At 43.1% G+C, this 16813-nt stretch overlaps 1 protein-coding gene across 2 annotated transcripts in view; it reads left to right on the top strand.

Moving 5' to 3' along the window:
* The window catches only part of ABCA1 (ATP binding cassette subfamily A member 1), an 81865-nt gene that overhangs the window by 15815 nt on the left and 49237 nt on the right, over positions 1–16813 (top strand). For both annotated transcript variants that reach the window (XM_018086003.2, XM_018086002.2), the window contains exons 4-5: positions 114–255; positions 1121–1242. In XM_018086003.2, the coding sequence (XP_017941492.2) occupies positions 114–255; positions 1121–1242 (264 nt within the window). The remainder of the gene's footprint in view (positions 1–113; positions 256–1120; positions 1243–16813) is intronic.

Genomic DNA, 16813 nt, shown 5'->3' with positions numbered 1-16813 from the left:
AGCACTTTGGGACAATAGCCAGCACAGAGTTAACACTGCCCTCCAGATTCAATGGTGTGTAGTAGAGGCTTGCATCGTGTGTTTGTTTCCTAACTCCCCTGCTTCTGTTCTAGGTCATTTTCCAAATAAAGCTATGCCTTCAGCAGGCACCTTGCCATGGATACAGGGGATCATCTGCAATGCCAACAACCCTTGTTTCCGCTACCCGACTCCTGGGGAGTCCCCTGGTATTGTTGGAAACTTCAATGCCTCCATGTGAGTCTCTGCTTTTGCCTCAGCTCTGTTCTTGGGGGGAACATAATGAAAAGGGATATTTGGAAGTCACCAACTAGTTGTAAAACCGTACAATATGAAGGGTTTTGCAGTTTCTACCACCACTGAAGTACCAAATTCTTCAGCTACCAAGTTCAGAGGGGCTAGCAGACAGCTGGTAGGTGTGCAGTATCTTCAAGTCCAAGCAGTTGAAGCTCTTGGTGAATGAAAAGCTCTGCCTTGATGAGAACTGAGTCCATTTACTTATCGGGACTCAGAATTTGGCCCATGAAAAGGTAAGGCTTTTTAAGATGCTCTTTTTTTCAGAGCATCTCTTTCCCTGGTTAATGAACCTCTGAACAATGCAGAGTAAGAGACAGTTGAAGGACAGGTCTGGGGGATAGTCTCTGGCATTTGTCATTTATTACTGGCTAATGTGAAACAGAGTTTATGGCCAGCTTCCCTATACCTTGTCTTACTTTCTGCATTAATACTGTCAGGTGAGTTAGGCTTGATGCAGAGTATATTGTGTCTGCAACCTGGAGAAACATTTGAAAGGAGCAAGGACATACTTAAATTATTGTGCTTCCGAGGAGTAGTTTGCAGGCAGCAGGAGTCCCTCTCTGTCCCAGTCTTAAAAATGCTTTAAAATGCATGGATGTTCCCAATGTAACTTAGTTTGACCTTCCTTTAGCAGACATCTTTTATTAGGGTCCTTGGATTGTCCTAGTGGAGACAGGGTTTTTTGTGCTGGAGTGGCATAACTGAAAAAGACTAAAGTTTGGAATTGGTGTGTAAAACTGTGTCTGTGGATGCTGGCTCACAGAGCTGATGACTGCTGCGTGTTTTTCTGTTTTCCCATCCCCAGTGTCTCCCGCCTGTTCTCAGATGCCAAGAGGTTACTGTTGTACAGCCAACAGGACACAAGTATAAAGGATGTCCAGAAGGTCCTGGGAAAACTACGCAAGTTGGGAAACTCCTCTGGCTTAGGTAAGAGAATGGCAAAAAAGAACCACCTACATCTGGCACTTCTGGTCTGGTTAATTCTGCATGTGTGTAAATTTCAGAAAGGTACCGTAATGGGAATGTGCATGATTACAACTTACAGCTCATCAAACCCCTTCCAGTCCTGTAGAAGTACCTTAAGCTTCTCCTGTGTCAGAGAAGTTTGTACGCTCCTTAGCTTATTTGGGGGAAGTGAAAAGGGATGGTGTGCAATGCCAAGAACAGCAGCTGTTCTGGATGTGAAATTAAAATCCTCAACGCACCGAAGTTAGTCAAAATGCTGGCTTTCTCAAGGAGAACAAGTAGTGTTTCTTTTTGGAAAGATATGTTGATATTTTGTCAAGCAGTGCACACAATGTAGCTGCAGTTGAGTGTCCTAACCCCTGAGCTCCAGAGGGAAGTGTGCTGGAAGAACACAGATGATGTTGACCTCCAGTTTACAGACTTGAAGCTGGTTATTGTCTGACAAAGAAGTATCCCTTTCCCTTCTTGTATTTTGTTTTGGAGGGTTTATTTTTGTTTCTATATGACTGTTTGGTGTAGTATAGTTCATTCTCTTCTATTGTCTGGCAGGATTTTGAATGGCAAAGTACAGAAGAAAATTTTTTTGTTTTGCACAGCCCTATTTACCATGAAAAATTAGAATCCTTATCTTGTGTGAGAAGATCTGGTGTTTCTTCCTGTACTGTGCAGATGAATGAGTGACCAGTATGAAATCTCATGGAAAGCTTGCAGCACACCTGGGACATGAAAGAGCTCTGCCCAGTCTTGTGAAATGTGGCAGGTTGCTGGTTGCTTGTTGTTGCCAGAACTCTCTGATATGGCAATTTGTAAAAGTTTTTTGGGATATTTTTTTCTGAAAGGTTATTTATACTGGCTGCTGTGTTAGTGCTGCACGAGTCTCGTGGAAGTGATGGAAAGTAATGGTTTGGAAGGAAATACAGCAGGAGAATAGAGCAGGGAGAACAACCATTGACTGTCTTCCTCTACAGCATTTATACAGGCATATGGAGCTCTTTGAATGTGGGTAGTATTTTAGTGCTTTGTCTGAAAATTGTCCTTGGTTTTATGCCTCTTGTTCTTCCCAGCTCTTTTCATTTGAGCATGTCTCAGGCAGGCTGCAGGAAGAAAAACATTTGACGTGATGTGACGTGAGTAGTTCCATATAGTCTGATGTGTGCTGAGCACACTTAAAGAAGAGATGGCATTTTTACATCCTTTCCTGCGTTGCTCAGTACATTGCAGGTCACTTTGAAATAATCTGTATTGTTAGTGGTTGGCAGATAGGTGTTGAATGTATACCATGTCCCCAGGCCTTCTGTCTTTTTCCTCGGAGGACCTGGCAAGTGGCATCCTCACGCTTTTACCGAGACCTGCAGCAGCATTTAGGGGGGAGAGCCTGCAAAGTGAACCCTTTTGCATGGAGATGGATACATAATGAGCACAACCAAAATGAGCTAAGATGGTTATTTGCTGAGGGGAAGTTTGACACTATTTTCATGGAGGGCGTCAAAGGCTTGGTTTGATTTGGTCGTCGTGTGGGAACGAGCTCTCTCCATCAGAATGACAGATACTGCTGTTAGTGGATTTTACACTTTGTGCTTGTAGCAGCATCTGCAAGGTAACTCTTCCAAAAAGAGTAGATACCTGTGTTTTGTATTGAAACATACAGTGAACATCAGACATGGACATTTAGAGGGAAACTAGCAAAGCCGCAAGCTGAAGATCTCCTTACTGGTAAGGTTTGAGGGGGAGTAGTGATTCCAAGAAGCGTTTTACACTCAGTATTGTACAAGTTGAAAGTCAGAAGGCTCGTGTTTCTCTATACTGTAAAGATTAGCTGACTAAATTGCAAAAACAATACTCAGACCCAGTCATCACAGATCATAATTCTAGAATAAAATATTTCAAATGTGTAATCAGAAAATCAAACCTCTGAGTCATTAGAATGACAGAATGCCCATTGTTGGTAAGGCTTGTGGACAACAAAGCCTGTTTGTCCTTCTTATGGTCATCTACAAAGCCTCCAACTTGGGGGTCCCTGCTGCCCTTTCCTGCTGTGTGATTTGTTCTCTGACAGAATGCATGCATCCTCTAATCTTAGAAGTATTTATGTATTTATACTTAGTATTGCTTAGATTCATGTGCAGGGAAGGTCAGTCAGCCCTTCAGTTGCTGTTGACAGTGAGGTGTGAGAGATGCAAATCCTCTCCACTCTGGGGCGTTTGCTCTAGTGACTGGAAACCTTAGAAGACAGTTGGAGTGGATGTTAGCTGTAAGAACACCCCCAAACCTCAAAGTACCATCTTTATACAGTTGTTTCCCCAATTAGCAGGAGGGCTAATTACCTGATGAGCCTAACTGAAAACATTGTAATACCCTCTGTGTTGTAGCTCTGGCCTGGACCTGAAGTTGTGTCAGTCGGTGGTGCTCAGGGGTGCAGCTTTGCAGCTTCCCCTGTGGAAGGGACTGTGTGCTCCCTGCTGTGTGATGTGGGCTCTGTTGGAGTGTCTGCAGCTCCTTCATCCCCTCACACACTGCTCTCACTAGTGCCTGATGATTTTGAAACAGGTTTCCAGGAGGTGATCTTCTATTGCTGGTGTATAAACTGGAGCTGTGGTACAGATATTTTTTCTAATGCTGGTCATACAGAACATGCGTGTCTGTGTTTGGCTTCTGATGTCTGAATCGGTTCAGAGAGCATTTGCTAAAATCCTTTCCCCTGAAGCTTCTTTCAAACAGCCCTCACAAACTAATGTTCAAGGTGTGACTCTTAGAGCCGTCTGATCTGAAATTAGGCATGCACTGAACCCTGGGGAAGGGAGATTTATTTAATGTGGCAGGTTGCTTGCACAAGTATGTGAAAGTGAATGTCTTGTCTTCATTAAAGACAAGGTAGGTCACTAAGATTTTTGTTCTCATGCCAACATGCTTTGTGTCTCAGGCACTTCTTGATGCAGTGTCAGGTAATCCTTCATTAACAGGGCTGTTTGTGCAGGAGTTTGAAGGGGAGCAGCATGGAAGAGCTCTCTCATGGAGAGAGGGGAAGGTGTTATCCGTAAGGAACAGTCCACTGTTGCTTAATGTAGCACCTTTTGTGGCCAGGATGAAGTACTAACCGTGGTGTGGGGGAGTTCAGCACAGTTAAATGGCCGCTTTCAGCAAGACCTGAGCAGTGAAATCTACGTGCAGGCACACACATACCTTAACATAATCAATTTTGCAGGCAGGTGCCAGGTGCCCTCTCCGTCCCAGCACTTGTTACATCTCTGTCCAGCAATATCAACAAGGTCTTCTACACTCATGATAAGGGCAGAGTGCAAATCAGAACAGAGAGTCAAAGACCTTAGTGACAGCACTTCCAAGAGCACGACATGGCTGCTGGGATTGCCAGCTGCAGTAGGTTTGGGTCACTGCTTGCAGGCACTGCACTTGCAACTGGCCTCAGTACCACTTTAGCAGATAAAGTGTTTGCAAGAAATAAGCTTTTGTTCTGTTTTGAAAGGTGGAGATACAGCGTGCTGTTGACTCTGAGGCACACTTTCTTTATTTCTTCATTCCCTCTACAGGGTTCCCAAATACTTTGTTCTGCAGTGCCATGGGGTAATAAATCAACAGATATACTTAAAGCCACCTTCTTTGGTTGTTGCTAACAGTTGCACATATAAGCCAGTCTGGCTGGTATTTACTTCATTGCTCTCAGTTTTCAGTGATCCCAAAGGAAATGTTTCCATTTTTCTGGAAAGCAACCCAACCAAACAAAAATGAAACGATGAAATAGGCAGAAGGAAACAAACATCGCCTAAGAAATTGCATCAGATCTCAGATTATTGTTCCACACGTGCCCTGCCTGTCTCAAGTTGTTTGCTGGATTAGTATTGCTCATGGCAGAGGAGAAACATAACTGGGTGGCATTCTCTGCTTATGTTGCACCTTGCTGCACAGACCGATGCTGAGACTGAAGGAGTTTGCAGCCTGTCTGGTCACTGCTATTAGTGCTTCTTTCATTTAACAGGTAAAGAATGATGGGAGAGCTTGGGCTAAAGAGCAGCCTTGGAGGAGGCTTTCTGGTGGCTCTGTCCTACTGTGTGATTACAGGGTGTTCAGGGAAACAGGATGTTGTACATTGTCTGCTGGGTGACATTAGGTGATGGCTAACTCCCTCTTCAGTGTCGTGTCCCTAACAAAATTGACCCCACACCCTCAAGCTAAACATTTAGATTGAGTCTTATACCTGCCTACGCCTCCCTAATTGAACTGGTCTCCTCCCTGGCTTCCCTTGGGAAGAATCCTAACAAAAGCCACCCAGACTAGAATGAGGACTAGCAAACCATATATATGTTCAGGTGGCCTTCACCCCTGGAAACACCTGCAAGCACCAACTGTGGCAGGGTGGCATTCCTGTTGCTGTACATAAATATACAGCTGTGTTCTCTGAGACTGTGCTCCATAGTGGCATACACATCCTTTAGGCCAGGGGCGGGGGTAAAAACGTTGCCAAAAATGCTGCCCTGTGGTATCAGTAGAGAGATCTTGACTCACAGGGGCAGGTAGGAAGGACACTTTATGTCTCTTACTACAGGTAGTGGACAAAGTCTGTGTGAATCCAATGAGTCCGTTTTTTTTTCTTTCGATTTTATCTTAAACTGAAATTGGGAGGCTGACAGTCAAGAAATATGCAAAGGTAGAAAAGACTTCTAATGGCAGTGTTAGTCCCAGGGTTTTGTTGGGCAGTTAGGTATGTAGCTTTTATTAATGAGGTGGAATGATACTGGCATAATTCAGAAAATATCATAGCATAACTATAATACAACTGCATATGCTGTCACCATTTTCAACAGAGCCTACTTCTGCTTTCCTTAATATTCCGAAGCCAAAGATGAGATTAAACTAATAAAATGATCTTGGTAGAGGTTAAGGTACAAAGGTATGCTGTAGCATTAAATCTGTTCCCAGGAGAGTCATGCTTGTTTCACAGGGGACTGTTCATGAACAGTTTTTACTACATGACTTAGCTTAAAGGTTGAGATGGGTAAATGTATGATTAGATAATGTGTATTGCCATCTTCTGATTCTGTAGAACTGGACTTTGGTGCTTCCTTTTGGTCTTAACATCCTTGCTGCTGAGACACTTTTGAAGTTTAGAATTATGCCAGCTTGGGTTCTAGGTCGGTCTGTATGGATGTGAAAGGGCAAGACTGCAATCTCTTTGAATAGGGAATTAAAAAAAGCCATGCAGAGTTATGTTAAATCTGGCCTTGCTGTAGTGTTTGCACTTTACTAGGTGACACGAGCTTGAGAAAAACATTTCTGAGAATCCTATCACAGAATATTGTGTGAACCCTGTTAAAAACACACAAGTGGAATAGCAAGTTTGTCAGCATAAGCCTGCACTGACAGTAGGTTACTTTAGGACTGGCTAACCTGATGGTGCCAGCTAATAGCTTGACTTCATGTAAGGAAGTTAGCAGTGCCTGTAACTACAATTAGCAACAGAGCTATTCCAACAGAAACCAAATTGCCCTACTTTAAAGGCACCATCTTTATCTTGCCGTTAATTTGCTTTAGATAAAGACACAATGATAAAGAAAGCAAGAATTGCTTACTGTGCTTGTCAGTAATTAATATTAGTATGTGCTGCAGAAGCAGGACAGTATTAAAAAGTTCTGAGTGCTTTCTTTAGTCTTTAGCTGACTTTTTAGTCTTAACACTGACTTTTATTTTAAACCAGCAAATAAAATGGAGAGTATTACGTGAACAATTACACCTTTTACATTTTGCTATTATCTCCCTCTTTTTGTATGCAGCCTTGTTGGTACACCTTGCCAATACCAGGATTATGTTGCTGAAATTTAAACTGGATTAACTTCAATTTGCATTTTTTTTTCTATGTTTTCCACTCTGACAAAATTTCTAGATTTGTTCTCATTAATTTCTAATCTCAGAATTCTCAGTAAATTGCCTGATTTGTGGAAGATTGCAATTGGTTTATTTAAGCTACAGTCTGAAGTTGGTTGAGACAGCAGGGTAGAGACTTTTCACATGGAGCTTGGTGTTCGTAGTCCCCTAGGAAATTTGTAACACTGTTATCTGGTGAAAAGTTCAGCTTTCTCGGGGGATTTCCATGGGCCTGAGCTCTCATGAGAGTGGTGATTATGAAATTGTCCCATTTGGAAAAAGCCCTATCCACTTCTGTGTCTGATTGGTATTGAGGCCAGAGTGTGTAATCTGGGTCTGACCTCCCATATCTTTCAAGTTAATATTCAGCTTTGGAGCCATCTCTAGTAATAATACATTTTATCTTCAGCATGCGTTACAAACTCTTATTACCTAATTTTTACAGCATTCCTGTGATCTAAGTAAATAAACAGCTTCTAAGGAATTCTGAATCACAGTGGGATATGGCAGTTTTCAGTGCAGTCAGGATGCAATAAAAGGTGATGGCTTTGAAATGTTGATGCTGAATCAAATTTATTTTTAGACAGGCAAGAGGACAGAGCACTGCTTGACTGAATTTTTTTGAAAATCCATGTCAGTTCAATTTTTGTGGGCAGCCTTTTTCGTGGGGAAACAGATGCTGTTCTATTTAAATATTTTTAGTCATTAGATGAGCGAGTGTTAATACCAGATCCTGGCTTATTCTACCACCTGTTGCTGAATTTTTTTGCAGTTTCAGCAAACTGCAATATTCTTAACTTCCAGCCCTAGGTTTTTTTTTTTTTTGTTCTGCTGTGTTGTATTGAGTATTGGTTGGGTCTTGTTTGAGATACATTTTTAGTTCACTTTACAGTTTTTATGCTTACACTTTGCATATGTTTTGTTTCCAAAATTGTGGGAAAATCCTTTGAAATTAATTGCAACAGCTGCAGATTTAAAAAGTGCACATCCTTATGTATTTACTAAGTGTTAATAATTAACTGAGTTTGTAAAAACTGCATATTGCTTAGGCCTGTGTGGAATCAAATCCTCAGCTGATGAAAAAATGGTGTAGCTCTGAAAATTTATTGGAATGTAGCTCATCTGTATTAGCTGAAGATCTTGCCCTAGCTTTTTTTTTTTTTTTTTATGCTGATCTGGCAGGTTTCTTATGTGCTATATGTGGAGGAGATTCAGCCTGTTCTGTGACACACATCCTCTGGAAACAGCCAGAGTTTCCTTCCCTTTCTAATTTAGCCTTAGTTTTAAGGATGGTGCAATGAAAGACTCTATTAAGGAATTTTAAATAAGACCTTTTGCTGTGAGTTTTGATGTTTTGTGGTGGGTATCGTCCCCTCCCTGAACCCTTCTGTTCTTCTGAACATAGCTTTTTAGAGGCAAATATTATCTGAGTTAGTACTTACATGTATTTTTGCTGGACACTGTCAGAAGTTTTGTGTGACCTCCCAGGAGGTCCTTTCCTTGTGCTTCTCAATCTATTTTAATAAGTGTGGCTGAAACATAACTGGGCCCTATCTGAGGCTGACTGAGCATACACGTGTGCCAGAAGGAGATTTGCTGATGGGACAAAGCTTACTGCAAAGATAGCAATATCTGAAGTCTTGAGTGCTTGTTCTGGCTTGTGCCAGCCAGCTCCTTAGGAAAGCAGCAGCTGCTGCCTACCCACCAAAAAGTGCTATTTCAGAACAGTAGGGGGAAAAAAAAAAGTGCTTTGCCACTTGAGACAAGGTGTGGACATCAAAGTTCTTTGTCCCAACAACTTTTGTTACAGCAAAGGCACAACTGTGTGACAACATGGTCAGCAGCCATGGCATATATTATTATCCTGCTCTGTTCACATGCCCACTGCCTAGCAGGTGGAGAAAAGTGTGCTGTAAAGCCAGAGAACACAAATCAAGACAGTGAAATAGCCCTTCAAGACCACAAGTGTCTTTGCATGCTTGGTCTCTTTCCTTCTTTTTCATGTTATCTCTGCTTCTGCCTTAAAGTGCAAAGAATTTTACCAGTGTATCCATAGAAATAATGCAGAACCTGGTACACAGAACCAGGTTCCTAAAGTACCAGGAGGCACTGCTGTTCTGTGTCTGGTAGTAATGTTCCAGTCCTCTGTGTGAGACACAGTGGTGCAAATACTCCGTGTATTTTCAGCTTGCAAGTTATGTCAGTACTGAAGGGAAGGGATGGCTAGTATATTGACAGTCCAGAAGAAAACCAACCTGAAGTGTGAGCTCCTGAGACTACCAAGGCAGGGGCTGTTGGGAGCATCCTGATGTGAACAGCAGTGTAGCGTTGCACTTAGGATAAAAGAGACATGATCTCCAGCCAAGCCATTGTGTCAATTTAGGCAATCCTTATCTATTAAGCATCTGTTTTTCAGTCTTTCCCAAAGACTCAAAAAAGTTCTTCAGCTGTTTTGAAGTGGTGTTTGCTCAACAGTCTGTTTTATAGTAGTGAAGGGTTTGAGTGGTCGCAAAGGTTGCCCTAAACTAGGCAGAGAAACCATAATCTTTTCTTTTAGTGCTTAAGCTTGAGGGTTTTTTCCTTTCTGTTGACCTTGAGACTCAAAACCCAAATTACTATCCATAAGGGTAACTTTGCAGTGACCAGCTAAACTGAAATGTAAAAAGCAATCATGGGAGATTGAAATAATCTAGATGTAGGTATATTTTCAGTGGACATAAAGAGTTGTTCTGGTTAAACTAGTTGCACTATAATAATTTGCTTATTGTTGTTAATCTTTAGCATTTTTCGGATTGGTTTGACTCTTTGTTCTGGAGGTGGCTTCTACTGTAGTGTGCTAGATAAGGAGCATTAGGACTTGGCACTTAGTCTGGAAGTGACAGGTCTTCCTGAAGATAGGAAAAGCAAGAGCCACTATGATCTGCTCACTGCAGGCTTGATATCTTGTTAAACTTTAGAATATGTCAGGTGTGAGTCAGGTTCCCCAAATTTGTGGCAAGTGAGAGGAAGGGATATCTGGCAGGATGAGTTTTCACACCCGAGGGAGGGGTGGCTTTTTCACTTCTTGTCAGCCTTTCTGTGTAAGGAGGGGCAAACACAAGCACAGCATGGTCAGGGAGCTTCAGTCCTGGGAAGCTCTGCCTGCCATTTTGCTTCAGGTTCACCATGACCATGCCAGTTTCATGGGGGAAGCTCTTCCAACTGTACAGCTGGTGCTGTGATATGTTCCAAGGAGGAGGATACTGCTGGGTTGGTTCTGCCTGCTTGTTTAGGGGACTCAGAATGGTTCTGATATAAGTGTCTTCTGTTTACATTTGAACCAGCAATCTCCCAGATGCATGCTTACATAAACAGCTTTCAAAAACACTTCTGCTGTTAATAATGGTCATTTGATTAAAGTGTCCAGCCCTGCTTTTTCCTGTTACTTGAATTTCCACTAAATTTAAGGTCACTTGTTCAAGTACAAGGAATTCTGGACAGGGTCCTCCTTGGTCATAGCTTATTCTTTCAACTTCTATTTAGCTGCATGCTTTTTTAATGGCATAATGCCATTGCTTACATGCTCACACCAGTGCTTGCCATTAGAGTAGCAGTATGTGCCTGGATGTAACCATGGCATTTGGTTTTCAGTCTGTCTGTTGATTTTTATTTTTTTTCCCCAATGTATTTTACTGTATGAGTTTATGTTTTGAAACACCTAAAAGCTGCATATTATCTAGGGCATAATACTCCTAGTACAATGAAAATCCAATCCTAACAGCAAAGCCTTACTTTCTGCCTCTTTACCAGGATCTATCTTGCCCTGAGCTGGATTTGACCTTTAGAGGACCTTCTCTGCAGCCTGTACCATCCCTAAATGTGTTCTGTTTACCACTCCTGGAAATAATTTTGTTGAAATAATGAAGTATTGTATCTGGTCACATCTGTGGTCTGCCATCTCTGCGACTGACAAGCCAGTTCAGAGGCTGAGAAGTTTGCAGTTTGTCCTTATTTTGTGAAAATTAGTGTGAGAATTTTCAGCCAGTTATAGCACCACACGATTTGGAGCTCTGCTCAGGACTTGCTTCTGAAGTGATAGAATGAATGTACCTAAGGTGTTTCCTTGAAGCCTGTTTCATTTTTTGCACTGGTAGAAGCCTGCATAATTTTTTTTTCCTGCTTTTTTCGTTGGCAAGCTGTATTTCACAGTTGTCTGTGCTGATAACAGAATTTGGCTTGCAGCAGGGAAAGCCACAAGAATATCTCTTCTGTGGCATTACATGGGGCTTAGGGAGGTGGTTGGGTGTGCCCCTCCATAGGCAGGAGGTCTGCAGGCTGTGTTTGCTGGCAGGGCTGCTGGTGCCCAACCTGCAGCTTTTGCTTCTGGGCTTTGTGTCTTGGTTTTCTGATGCAGAGTCTTTCTGTCGTCATGTGTGTCATACTGGAGGAGGGCCTGATGGCTTTTGGGACTTAAATAACTGCACAAAGGGAGGTATGAGCCTTGTGGTGGCTGCTGGCTTTCCACGGAGGGCAGAGGTGGGATCTCAGCTGGCTTAAATGGGCTCTACATCCTTGAAGTCACCCCCAGTGAAGGCTAACTGAGGATTGTGTTGTGTATGTGACTAGTGTAGGCTGTGAGCTGTGCTTTCGCCAGAGTCATTGTGCTGGCCACGAGATTTAAAGCTCTTCTAAGCAGAAATAGTGACTTATAGAGGACTGGAGGTGGTCCCAATGTTTGCACTCCCAAGATGAGAGAGAAGACCTGGGCCTGTTTCCCTTTCTCTCAGGAGAGATCCCAGCTGCTGGAGATGGATGGCAAGGCTGCCTCCTCTCTACTCAGATCACCATTTGGCATGGCAAATATATATGAAGACAATGGGCTCTGGTTAAGGGGGTGCTCATTTAAGGGGGTGCTCACTTTGGTGTTATCTAATGTCTGCAGAGGCAGCCCTGTTGGATATCTGATGGCCTCGGAGCAGAGAGCTGCAGCCCACTGTAAAAACAGGGCAAGCCATGGCTGCACAAAGAGCAGCACTTTGACTGTGAGCAAATTAGGCTTGTATTTTCCCACTAGTCAATCCTGCACAACAGGCCTGCTGAGCTGCTTGATTTCTTCTCAGCAAATCAGGGTATGGCTGTCCAACTTTTTCAGAGCGCAGTTTTAGCTCTTGCCAGCATCAGTAGGTACAGAGGCAGCTCTGAGAGCTGTTCCCACCACACAGGGGGAAGGCTGCCCTAGAAGAAAAGAGCAATTAAAACGTAGTAATTGCTTAAAAAAGAAAAAAGCCAACTTAAGAAATGTTACTTTATCATGCTCTCTGGATGTGTTGTCCAAGGTTAGCAGTATGATGAAGGCAGGTGAAACTGTTCCATCTGAAAGGTTTCCTTTTTTCATTGTCAGTTGGGGTCATTGGCTCACTAGGGTACAATGCAGTAACATGGTTCACTGTTAAAAGATTGTTGTGTCCTCTGGATGGTTGTCAGTTTACTGCAGATGATTGTCAATTTACAAGTTCAGTTTTTGGTTCTCCTGTTGAAGTTGTTTGAAAGCCTTTTTTTTTTTTTTTTTTTTTTTTTTCCAATGGGAAGCAGCTTCAGACTGTAGATCTTCTGTCTACAAATCAGTGTTGGGTAATGAGTGTGACAATCAGTCCAGGTGTTCAAGTGCACCCATCACCTATGCATGAGGAATACTTCTCAGATAATGAAAGTTAATACAAAATTCCAGTGTACAAGGTAACTGTGTGACAGCGTTTGGGTTGCTTGCCCTGGTCCTGTCACCGTGTGAGGGTTTGCTGAAAGGTAAGGCAGGCTTCTAGCCAGAGACTTTGTGGTGGTCAAGTGTGCTACCAGTAAATGCTCTCAGCTGCTGGAGCTGGAGCTTCAGCTCTTGCTCTTGGCTTCAGCCTCTTTATGTACTTGCAAAAACTGTTGCTGGAAGTGTGACTAGTGAACAAGCAGTGCCCTGGGTGAAGCAGGCCTGTGTGACCAGGCTGCCTCATGACCTAGTTCTTCAGTTGTGCCTGGGCACTGTGGAATAGTTTTGCACAAGCCTGACGGCCAGCTGTGTGATCAGGCTGGACCTTCCCTTGCTGTGGAAGCATGGCTTTACCTGAGTGGGGAACTGTGAATATGAACTCTTTAAAAAGGGAGAAGAAACTGCAGGTGCCTCTGACTGTGCTGTGCTGGGAACCCACTTCTCTTTTTTGTCTCCTTTGGGCACTAGATGAAACCTGCTGACTCTAAAGAATGAAACTAAAGCTTCTCGTGCCTCATCCTGCCTCGCTTTTCATCTTGCTGTGATGCCTTCATGTTGCTTTTACAAAAATGATTGGGTTACCCTATGGTCAGTCTCTGTGGTGAGAAACAAGGGTCAGAATTTAACATCAGCTTCTCTGTTGCCTTGATACTTGGCTATTATGAATACAGGCTTAGCCAAAGGAATGAATATAAAGAAAATAACATAGCTGTTTTCAGCCTTGCATGTTCCATCAGTAGAGAGTGAAATCCCCTGATGACAAGTTGTCGTGTCTGTAGATCAGACACACTGCCCTGCTTTCCTCTTGGCTGTTGAATTATCTTTCGGCATGAAGCCCCCTCTCCCTTTTCCTGCACCCAGTTCTTCATAGGAAGTCAAGATATGTGAGGCTGTGAAGAAGATTTGACTGTCACAGCGTTTTCACTGAGCTTGTTAGCTTTAAACTGTCTGAAAGTTGGTATATTGCAGATTATGGGCGCAAACCCTTTGGGCAGAAATCCCACAAATTAAAGTCAGACCTGGTGAGCTTTGTACTCAAAGCGGACTGAGATATGTTGAAATAACACTTGCATGCCTTTTATTTTTAGAAGGCAGTGTTCAGGATATGAAAAACGTAGCCACAATTTCCGTGGGGTTTTGTTTTTCCACCCTATTGTTTCATCATGACAGACAGTGCACCATTAAGTTTCTGGAGGAAGGTATGGGCCTTCTCTACTTTCAAGTGAAGCAGCAAAGAATGAGAGAGAAGTTTGAGGAGAAAGGTCTTGTTCTGTAACCTGCCTCTAGAGGCTTTTTTTGTTCTGCTTGCTTGTGGATCTTCCCAGTATTGTTGGAAATTGTCACTGCTTACTGTGGGACCTGTTACAGTCATCCTTGCAGTAAGATCAGCAAATCAAAACTTGTTCCTAACTGTGGTTTCTCTTGCTCCTTGAGCCACCTTTTGAGCTTGCAGAAGTAACTAGGGAGGTGTTTCTGGAACGAGGACACTAAAAACGTGTGGCTTTTGGACCACAGATACTTCACTGCACAGTCAGTGCTTCAGTTCTGGTCTGCATGGAACAGAGACCTCACGTAGCACTGACTTGCTGTTTTTCTATAATGCACATTTTTGTTTTGATGTTCCCTGTAATCAATAATTTAGCAAGCATAGAGGTTGTTTTTCTTCACTAATTCATGTGACTATCTTGAGCTGCTTGAGCAGGTTTTTTTTGTTTCTTTTTTTCTATTGTCACAAAGTTTTGGTTCTCAAGCAGAGACTGATTGGCCTACCATTGTGCTCAGGAATGAAGGTGCTGGAAAAAATTAGACTGTCAGAAAAATGTAAATCTTAAAAATATTTAAAACAGTGTTACAGTCCCGTAGGAGATGCTCTGCAGTCTGAAAGTCCAAGAGTTTCTAGTTTCAATGCCCAGAATGCAGCCCCCAAGGTTCTTTTGAACTGTGTGGAAATGAAGGACAGCTGTGCCTTTCACAAAGACAATATCTGTGAAATGCTGCCGTGTGTGATTCTCTAATCTTGACCAGTGACTTTAGGGAGGAAGGAAGGTTTTGTGGTTAAAAGGCACAAGACCTCCAGAATCTAACAACTCTCGATTCTGCTGGAAGCTTCCTTATGTGACCATATGAAGGATCTTTCTCCCTACCCTGCATGGGAATTGGACTTCCTTCTGCTTGTTTCATGTGAATAGGGACAGTTTACTGTTGCGTTGCCACACTGTGCCCAAACTAGTTAGAACAAAAGCACTTCATCCCTGCCAGACCTGCTGGCATTGGGGGTTATTTGCATGATTTATATGCAAAGTCTCTGCTTTACTATCTTTGTTCTGCTGTTGCTCCCTTAGTGTCAGGACTGAAACTGTAAAAGTAATCTGCCATGGGGAAAAGCTGTCTCAGTATTACTTCTGCAGACATTTATCCCACCACTGAATAAGCCTGATGGTTCACATCAGATCTGACAGTCCTGGAGTGTGTTTGTTCAGTCTGACCTGAGGTTCATCTCCACACTTATGCCTGGGGCTTGGCTTGCTTGCTGGGACCTGTGGTTACAGCCACAGGCCATACTCTGCTGCAGGACTACAGCTCCTTTGGTTTTGCCTCGAAGATGAAGGCGAGAGGGAAGGAAAGGCTGCATGCCTTTGTCGGGAGGCCTGTGGAGAGACTGCTCTCTGATGTGCTGCCTGGATGCTGCAGCTGCATTTTTATGTGCCCACCAGCTTGCAAGGGCTGACCATAAGGATGCTCTTGGGGAGATGTGTGAGTTAAAACGTGTTTGAGCTGACGTATTTTGCCTCACGTTTGAGTTACTTGATAGGGTGTCTGAACTTTTTTGGCAGGAAAATACTGCCGTAGTAGGCTCATGGTGGTAAAATGAGTTCTTCCACTCAAGGTGTTTGCATTATTAGGTAAGCTTGCTATTAGCCTTCAAAAAACTCGCCTGTTTCTTTTGTTTCTAATTTTTGAGGAGTTCTTTTAAATAGCCCTGTTTCCTCAAGTCTTGGTGGGCAGGCGGTTGCGTCGGGGGGGAATGGCTGTTTTCAAGAGGAAGCCTTTATTAACTCTTGACTTTTTGAGTTATCCTGGGAAGGAATTTAGATATTGCAGAGCTCGGTGCTCTTCTGTGGTTTCATGTGCTTCCGTTTTGCGTGCCTCTGTGATGGAGACGGGTTGCGTAAGACACTGACCCACAAGTCCTGGAAAGTAGGACCACATGGGATGGGGGAGGAAAATGCATGGTAAGAAAAGGCTAGCTGTTTGCTTAGGGCACTGCAGCCAGGATCGTGGTGTTGGGATTTAGCTCCTTGGTCTCACAGAGCTTTCGTGTGTGGCCTTGGGTTAGTGAGCACGGGTTCGTGATCAGCTGGCTGGAGTCCAAGCATTGTCCCACAGTTTTGGTAACTTCATGTTCTGTTTCCTTCGTGTTTTCCTCCAAATGATGATGAAAACTCCTTCAGATGTTTGTAGGCGTTCCTTGGAAGGCAGCTTTGATTTTCAGCAAATTCTAATGTTGAGCAAGTCTGAAAATGCTAGGCATGACAAAAAAGGCAGGGGATAAGTGCTGTGTTAACGCTGGGCTGGTTAATTATAGCTGTGGAAGATGGCAGGCTCTTTGTTACTCCTCCTTATGATTATAGACCAGCCAGCAGGAATCTCAGTGTAGTTCAGGTTGCTCTCCTGCAATTGCCTATAGAATATGTCCCCGACCAAGAAAATCCTGCTTTCATATGGCAAAAAAACCTCCAAACCAAACCCACAAACAAAATAGCCTCGGCAAACCCCAAAGCAGCAAAACACTGTGGAAACAGAAAAGTGGGGGAATCGTTGCCTTTTTTTTAAAAAAAAAAAAAAAAAAGGTGTGTGGCCCTTTAAGAGAAGGTTGAAAAATATCTTAAATGGGGACAGATTAAATGAAAAAGCTTGCAA

This window comes from Manacus vitellinus, unplaced genomic scaffold (assembly GCF_001715985.3).
Source record: "Manacus vitellinus isolate BGI_N305 unplaced genomic scaffold, ASM171598v3 scaffold_9_pilon, whole genome shotgun sequence".
Lineage (NCBI taxonomy): Eukaryota > Metazoa > Chordata > Aves > Passeriformes > Pipridae > Manacus > Manacus vitellinus.
Note: the sequence above shows the minus strand (reverse complement) of the source record. Positions and strands in the feature narration are given on the sequence as shown.